Here is a 9,228-nt window from a genome sequence, read left to right as displayed (position 1 = left end):
TTTGGCACGCTGTTATTACCATACGGAAAAGGGCGCGATCGTACTGTGAATATCTCATTCCGGCATAATGCAGCTTACTGTCATATGAAAGAGGGGAAACACAGGTGCGTTAGAGCCATCCCATGTGTCGGACGACGTGTAGGTAATATGGCTGCTCCCGCTTTCGAAACATGTCGGAAACCTGCTGGAAACTCTTGTCGGGTGTCTTGTTGGCACGACAGGTCGGGCGGTTCTTACGGCCGTGTTTTTGTGCGGCTCTTGCGGCTCTGACACTCTGTCTGTTGGACATTTTTGTGTTCATAAATGAAAGACACCAATGAGCATGCAGAACGAGACAAAGAAGCAGCGTAGTGTCATCTTTGTCTTGTGCAGAAAGTTTCCTGTCGCGGCGTAATGTGGTTGACTTTGCAGCATGCCTCAGTTTGCAAGATCCGCGTGTCAGGATACCGAGAGCATATCAATGGAATAGACTTAGTATAAGCGTGGACGAGTTCTCACTGCGGTGCGGAATCGTGGAGTGTCCGGAGAAGGCGTTGAGAAAGTGATGCCAAGCGAAACGCAGATCACCAGCGCACTGCGGGAATTTCTCGCTGCCAGCCGCTGCGGCGCCAACGCGGTATTTTTCCGTGTTTTTGTCCTACGCTCGGTAATATAGCTCGCCTGCCGGACACAAAGGCAATTTGGTGTTTGCCCGTCTTGAGCCTTAGATAATGAATGCGAGTGCTACCCCTTGGCAGAGGAGCGTGCTGGCCCGGATGTAGGATTACCGGTGATCATTAGCCCTTGCTGAGATGCAGTGGCGTAGCCAAGAATTTCTTTCGGAAGTAAGGATGGGGGGGGGGGGGAATTGCACATGACCGGGGGATTGGGGCGGGGCAGGCGGGGGCTGTCGCGCGTCATTTTATTCCAGGTATCTCTGGAACACAAAGATTTAGGCGGGAGGGGGGGGAGGCACGTGTTGATTGTGGCAGCCTCCCCTGGTTGGGTGCCCCTGATGAGGTGTACAATACAGCACAGCGTTTCGTAATAGAATTGCCAGAGGGGAATCTTGCGCTTGAATCGTTGATCCATGATGTTCCGACAACCCATAAAAGGCAACATGACAAACACCGTAGTGAAGATTTAGACTGCCTGAAGTTCTTTGCCTCTCACATAAGCTTGGCACACGAGCGATTTTGCATTGTGCTCTCATCGGAATGCCTCTACCGCAGCCGAGAATATATACGAGTCGCGAAAGTTTGTGCTCTGCAGCAGAATATTACACAGGCACACCGCCGTGGCTGCCGAGGTCGTCCAACCACTGTGGCAATCATTAGGGGAATGGTTTCCCTACAATATCGCTTGGATTCGTGGAGAAAGCGCGTTGCGCCATGGCTTCTCTTTCGTTTAATTGCTCTTGCGTGCTATCTGCGTAAGGTTGCTCTAGAACTGTACAATGTGTTACGTGTGCGGGTATTTATTTTTATTACGTAATTTTGATCGCGTCAGTAGATCGCCACGCTGATCACGGATGTTTCGATGTCGCTAGACCATGCGTCTTAAGTGGCACTCGATCGTCCAACCATATTGCAACGCGAGTTAGCTGCTTGACACTTATTGCATGGCAGTAGCTTATGTCGTCGCTCCAACATATGAGCTAACGAGGAGGATAGCAGGGTGAGGCCGATTTAATCGACAACGCAAAGCGCAGGGTCAGCGTCAGACGACTCGCTGTAGTGGCTTTGTGGCTATGGAACCCGCGATCTCGCCGGGAAAGGCGAGGTTCGAATTCAGGCCACGGCGGCCGCATTTCGACGAGGGCGAAATGCAAGAACGCTCGTGTACCGTCCGTTGGGTGCACGGGAAAAAAACACGAGGTGGTTTAAAATAATCCAGAGTTTCCCTGCCACGGCGTGCGTCATAATCAGATCACCGTCCCCCATCCTCTCGGTTTTGGCACGTACAAAATCTCAGAAAGAAGGTAAAGAGTGCAGACACGGACACGAGAGAAAAAAACCAGACAACACAAACGACGTGATATGCCGTGAGTCAACACACGGCGTTTGCGTTGTCTGCTGCTCTTGTGTCCGTGTCTGCACGTCTTACCTTCTTTCGCGATGAATCCAACTAGCTCAACTTTCTGTGGTTTTAAAATCTCACAATTTCAATTTCGAAAGTCAGATGAAGCGTCATCGTCGTTGTCGACAACGACAACAACAGGGTTGTATTACGGTGTCGGCTCGGCTGCGACGCAGTTTTTTTATTATTATTGATGGCTTGATTTTTTAACCATTACTTGTTTCCTTGAGGTTCCGCATAAATTGCTGTTCGTTTCACTCTTCACTTTTCTTTTTATTAATTTGCAGCCTCAGTGCGCAGCCGATTCCCTTCGCGGGCGCACGGTATCATTTAAGCACCGAACGTCAGGAGAAACCAATGTCAGCTTAAAACTTTGACCCGGTAAGAAAACACCGGCGCGCGGCGTATAGCCAGGTGGCCGCGTAGGGCGCGCTCCGTCGCTTCGATCGGCGACCGCGGTCTCGGGGCCCGCGCGACGTAGAGCCCGAGTCGGGCCCGAGACCCCGACCGTCGCGGACGCTGTGCGCTGCTCCTCAGCGTCGCTGCGAGATCGCCCTGCCTCGTGCTGCGGCAGCACGCCTCGCCGTGGCCGTCATGCGCGCAGGCCGCGAGGTGCCCCGGCTGCGGATAGCCTGCCTGCCGGCAGTTCTGCTGGCCGCCGCTTCAGCTGTCGGCGCCGGTGAGTCGAGGGCAGCGATCGCTGAAGTTTGACGAGACAGTTCGTTTCGCCGCAGAAAGGTCCCGCACTCGCTTTTGAGCGCGCGTGCTTTGTTGTTTCGGCAGAATTGGCTGGTGGGCGAGTGTGTGCGTGTGCGAACTGTATATGGGAAGCGGGAAACTGCACGGACGCAGACGAAGGCGAGTTCTTAGTTTTCGCCCCACTTTATCCTTTATTAACGTTTGGAGAACATTTATGTATTTATTTATTTATTTATTAAATCGGCATCCGTCCGATTACTGCACGAAGCTGCAAAAAAGAACCTCAAACGGGTCCTGCTGCACTGTTGACAAGTGGGTTCATCTGAAAGCGAATTTTTGCACTTGAAAGACTTGTTTTAGTTCCGGGGATCACACCCAGCGCCAGCGCCTTTGCTGTCGGGGAAGTCGTGCTTTCGGGGAAGTCGCCATACCAGACGAGCTAACGGGCAAACTGGCATACGGCATCGCGAGAGCGAATTCGTTGACAGTTCGACTTGTTTATTTAACCGTGAAGGCTAGGAGTAACGCACATTGATGGCGGTAACGGCTGATGATGTCGAGGAAGCGTTTACTGGTAGCAGATAAGTAGAACAAAAAGAAATGAAAGAAAATGAATGGCTGAAAGTAATTTTTAGAAAATGTTAGCTCTAGAGTGGTGTGTAAAACAGGAAACACGAAAGCAACACAAAACAAAACAGAGGAAATATGAACGCACTTGGGATTTTGAGTCAACTCGCCCTTAAGAGACCTGTCTTCGCATGTCCACACACTAAAAGAAAAAAAAATGTTTTTTTTTTCTTTTTTGAGGGAGTCGATGACGCAGACGCTGACGCTATGGTACGTCCAAAGCGCTCACATTTGATAGTAGGTTTCAGTGCGTATTTTATGAAAACAAAGCAAATACGGATTTCTTTTTTCTACATTTGCATTTATATGTTCACCTCTCCCTCATTTCTAGTGTCCTAGTTTTCTTTTCCTTCGAGTTAATTTGTATTTTCCTTTGGCTACTGTCTTTACACCGTTTTCTTCTGTTACGTAATAATATAGAACAAACCTCGTTACGCAGCAGTTTGTGTGGCTTGTCAACGATTAGTCTAGTACCTGCACGTGTTGCTTCTGACAAGGATCATATCGTGATGCTTTGTGATGGCAAAATTATTTAACTGGCGAGTGTTTCGGCATTTTGTCAAGAGTAGCGCAGCGCCTTGAAACACCGAACAACGCTATTTTCTTTTTCTTGTCGTACATTTTTGTGCCCCGATGCATGACTTGCCGTTCTTCTGCGGAACTGTACCCGTATTCGCGAAATGCTCTTACGCTAGAATTGCTCGTAAGAACGAGCTTCAGCCAATACTGATCCTGGACATTTTATTAGCGGGGGTGGCCAGTCAAATGGCAGATAACATTTACGAATGAAAACCTTTGTGAATTCAGCGCCACCTCTGCTGAGGCTTCCTCAAAGAAAAAAAAACGAAATTCTGGACTTCTTTACGTGCCAAAACCATGTGGAGTTCTTTAAAGTGCACCCAGCTGTGCACGGCGCACGGGCTTTTCTTTTTTTTGCATTCCGCTCGCATCGAAAGGCAACCACCGCGGCCGGGAACGAACCCGCGACATCGAGCTCAGCAGCGCAACGCCCATAGCCACTGCACGGTCTGCCGCTGCGGTTTGCGTTTCAATGTAAAGGGTGGCGCGCGCATATAACGCACGTTTCAGCAACTATCTGTGCAGCAGTGTGATATCGCGATCACGATTACGTTATTGCCACTACCACCACCACCAGATAATAATAATAATAATAATAATAATAATAATAATAATAATAATAATAATAATAATAATAATAATAATAATCGTCGTCGTCGTGGTCGTAGTCATAATTATGAAGAGCTTCCTATACGTATAATACGCCAAATCACATTATATGGTCATTGCGGCCGCTAATGTTTTCTTTTTATTGTTTCTTTCATTATTGTACGTAGTTGTCGCGCCATTCTTTGAGTATAAGCCATGTTTCTCAGGCTACAACAACAACGACAGCCGAATAAGTCCACTATAGGACAAAGTGATCCCAACATCATGCTACAATGTGACATCGCGCCATCGTGTAAGAAATACATTGAGTGCGTTGGCTGCGTTTTATGACGTTTAATTCGTTTTTATGGCGGCGGGATAGTGCGAGTCCTTGGAACTTCCATTAACGTGGTACCTGTGTGGCGTGGATCGACGGTTGTAACCTGGCCAGCACATTTCTGTTTCCTGTAGTCGCGACATGATTTTTGTACGGTTCATCTTGCGTACATCCTGGTATTGTACCTTGTTGCGCAAGACACCTCTTGCGTAGCTCGCATAAAATTACCGCTGCTTGCTCTCCGTACCGTTAGGCTTATGCCTCGTCACTGACGTCAATTTTGCCGTGTAACGACAGCCAACTTTGAAATTTGGTTCACGTTCAGCGACCTTCTATAGTGCCGATTTGGTTGACGTTTTCTTTTACTTGTTTGCGGTGGGCACATTGAATGTCAGAATTTCGAGAGCGAGGGCTCTGAGTGTGTTGCGAAGCCTACGGTACGTGACTGTGTTGCGAAATTTACATTGTACATATTCTGACGCTTCCCATTTTCAAACGGGTGTTGCAGTAGCCACGCGCGAGGAAACTTTTGAAACTTGAGAAGAAACGTGTTGATAGAGCAAACATGGTATGTGGTTACCTGCCTTGGCTACATTTATATTGGGTATTTCATTTGGGGTCTACTGCACGACTGTTAGCAAATCACGGGCTTGTGATTGGTCTGCGCCTGAGCTGCAATTATCGACGGCTACAATTATCGGCGCCCCTCTCCCCGCCCCTTAGTTCAGAAAATTGGAAGCGTCGCCGCCACGCTACAGGCCGTCCGGTTTCACTTTGTCTCCAGTGATCCCAAAATTATGATCACAACATAAATAACATATTTGCTGCCTTGGAAGTGCGACACATCAAATCTAGTCAGGCTAACTCGACGCGTTATTTTCCTTTAGCCTTCCTTTAATGACGAGGCCATTGATGTTTCGTAAAGCGTCTCATTTACCAACGCAGACGTATTTCGTGCGTGTCGCCCTTACTCGACCATCTAGATAAGCATCTATTTACCAAGAAATTTTAAGAACGTTACATAGATGTCAAGCTTTAGACACGCTTGCTGAACATCTAAAGCACGCACTTTTCTCGAGGTAGCTTACAGGCATGTTGAAACGATTGAGCAAAACAGAAAAACAAGTGTGTTTTATCCTAGGCTAGTGCACTGCCGACGAAAATAGAAAAAAAAAAAGAAACGGCAATGCAAGGAAGCTGTCATACTAGGAATTCTGGACATTGCCTCCACGCCATTCTGTTAAACTTCACGGCAATGGACAAGCATAATTGAATGGGCAAAATGTTTAGAAAATTATATTTCGAAACGTCGACCGAGCATCAACAAGTTTCAACTGACTGCGCCGTCAGGGTAGTCCGTTCTAACAGCATATGCATTTATGGCACTACTTAGAACATTGGTGCCGCGTTAAAGCAGTGTTTTGGCCAGCGATGTGCGGTGAAATCACGCGACAGGAGCAAGCCGTTTCGCACCCTCCCAGCAGAGGGCACATTGACTTGAAGAAACGCCAAATTTAAACCGTAAAGCGATTTATTACAGCTCGCATTGGAACGGTAGTGACAGGGCGGCTGTCATTCTGTCTGTTTGCACGCGCAGGTTTGCACGCGCAGCAGGGAGGGAGAGAGACTGTGTACTCGTGCGCACTACTCGAGCGTGCGTGCGTGTGTGAGCACGGGCGCATATGTGTGCATGCATGCATTTGCGTGCGCGTGCGTGTGTACGCGCATATTAGTGTGTGTGTGCATGCGTGTGTACATTTGTGGGCCTGCGTACACCAGCTCTGCGTGCGCTTGTGTGCGGGCGTGGGCGCGTGTGAGTATCTGTACGCGTGCGAACGTTTGTATTCGTGTTTCAGCCTGCATGCGTGTGTGCGTGTGAGTGAGCATTTACTTGCTTACACTTACTTTCGCAGAGAAATCGGACATAGACATTATTGGAAGCAACATTTAAATTCACAAGACAAGAACAAATGACACTGCAATCGCAGCACTAGCTAGCTCTTCGTGAAAGCGATTCTGACGAATAAATAAATAAATAAATAAATAAGTAAATAAATAAATAAATAAATAAATAAATAAAAGCTCCTGTCGCTTCAATATCGTCGCGATGGCATCGCCACGATTAGCACGGCCCCGTGAAAAGCTGCTCTGCAGTTCACCTTTGTTGCCTCGCTTGCATCGGCGGCAGCTCTTGCGGCCACGGACGCCCTCGATCGTCGGCACCATCACTGCGTCGTGCATCGCTTCTGCGGCCAAGCAAGCTTTCGGCGGCTCACGTACGCTTCTATATTGACATTAATGTATTTAACTGCTTGCTTTCGAAAAAACAACGTGAATACATATGGAAAGCGGACTGTCCGCAAGGAACATGCACACGGATCCGGGTAGCATTGATGACAACATCACGAAAGGCTTGGCGCGGTCAGGTCGACGTTACCGACGATCTTCTTGCGCTTCAGTCACGCTTTCAGATAGTGTTTAAATGCAAATATTTGTTCGCATAGCTCTTACAGAAGCATGTTTACTAAAACATTTCTTCACTCAGCTAGATCATCATGACGATGGGCTCCAAACTACTCATTTGCTATAGCCACGTTATTAGTTACTATTAGTTACTGTTAGTTACTGTTAGTTACTGTTTGCTACTAAGATTAATTGTTGAAAAGGTAATTAACGTAACTTCGTTCATTGCGCGCACATCTGCTCAACTTACTCCATATCTAGAGGTTACCAACCCGAACACTGGAATGGTAAAGTGATGTGACCAAGATTTATATTGGTTTATTTCCTTATTTGGTGCAGTTAAATACAACCGGCAGATTGATGGAGCGGCACGCTACTGAAAAAAAGCAAGTGCGAAAGTTTATATTGGACAGGTTTTTTTTTTGAAGCGCATCGATTTCACGAGGAACACGTTAAACGCATATGCCAAACCATGCACTTCTGTCTTTACAATGGACTCTCCTACATTATACAAGCAGCAGCTGCAGTGCAACGGTACTTCAAACAAGGTGTGCGAGCACATTGTGCGCGCTCCCGATTAGATTTGCGAGCGTTGCTGGCATCGGGCTCGGTCTCCTGGCGTCGTCAGGAATAAAAACAGCCCCTGCCTGGGGGAAAACATTGGGCAAATCTTTCAGTACTCAGTAACACTCGGAGCAGCGCGGACATGTGCGTTAGAACGAAAAGTACTGAAATTTTAGAATGAGTACTTTGCGGCATATGTTTTGGCTGTCTAATGTTAAGACCTAATGAAGAAAATACCACGAGTTTGCGGCACTTAATGCTGACACATGCGCAGTCCCGTGACATATGAGCTCCGACGCAGTGCCCGTGATGAAAGCGGCCCCTTGACTGCACGGCTACATCGACACACGAAATACTGGTTTAATAAATACCTGTAATCGGAAAGTGTTTAGCTCTTCAATTTTTTTGGTATGTCAGCGCCACTTTGCCAGTCCTGGGGGTTCCCTCTACCACGCGCACCATGGTTCCAGCCAATATTTAAAGCGACTGTACGACAGTATTTAATTTTTTTTTTGCTGAGCTATGTTTAGCTTAACTAAGGTTACAGAAATATCGCTTGGCTCAGGACGCGCCTGCATGCATTTGAAATTTCCAGAGTATTGCTACCGATTCAATAGCGAAAGAGTGTTATCTAATTAGACTGCGCACGTGAAGCGAATACTTGCGTACATTCTCGATCACACGCGAGCGCCAGCTGCGATGTACGAACGCTCAACTCTTACGAACCGTTGCCTTACTCCGCAGATTAGGTTTCTACGACGGATGACTTCGCGCGCAGCTATCGTTGTGTTTTGAGTGTTACTCCTTTTCCACTGCAAGCTCATACCGTTAAAACGTTTGCACCCTTTGGGGTGTGTATTTTTCCCACAACAATCATCTGCCTTGCTTGAGTTTCCGTTCTCAAAAACTCAGCGCTCGCTACTTTCTGGTCGAGAATGCTGTGTCACGCTGATAACGCGCAAGCCGTTCGTGACTTGGAAGTACCGTGCTCGCAGTGTTCAAGAAAGGAAATGCGGACAAGACAGGGGACGATTATCATTGTGGGACAAGATATGACCCAAGGGGTGTATACTTCTTTAAGAGTGCTTGCTTAAAAATTAGTTAGATTCGTGATTCACTCTTTTGGGACTGCCTTGTCCTTCCCATCACTACAACGTGACAGTAAAGAGACGTGCTACATTTTCATTGAGTGAATACTGGGAAATGGGGGACTAGAAATTTTGGTGCGTGTGCGTTCAAACCTTTAACGAAATAGTTTATTATTCACAACTTACATATTGATCTAAGAGGTTGTAAAAGAAAGCAACCTGTCA

The 9,228-nt window shown here is 47.4% G+C and overlaps 1 protein-coding gene across 1 annotated transcript in view; it reads left to right on the top strand.

Moving 5' to 3' along the window:
• Positions 1-2,103: 2,103 nt before the first annotated feature.
• Positions 2,104-9,228, top strand: part of LOC142578783 (synaptogenesis protein syg-2-like) — a 198,476-nt gene continuing 191,351 nt past the window's right edge. Inside the window, exon 1 of the mRNA XM_075688353.1 lies at positions 2,104-2,737. Coding sequence (XP_075544468.1) covers positions 2,653-2,737 — 85 coding nt within the window. The 5' untranslated portion in view covers positions 2,104-2,652. The remainder of the gene's footprint in view (positions 2,738-9,228) is intronic.

Source organism: Dermacentor variabilis, chromosome 4 (genome assembly GCF_050947875.1).
Source record: "Dermacentor variabilis isolate Ectoservices chromosome 4, ASM5094787v1, whole genome shotgun sequence".
Classification (NCBI taxonomy): domain Eukaryota; kingdom Metazoa; phylum Arthropoda; class Arachnida; order Ixodida; family Ixodidae; genus Dermacentor; species Dermacentor variabilis.
Note: the sequence above shows the minus strand (reverse complement) of the source record. Positions and strands in the feature narration are given on the sequence as shown.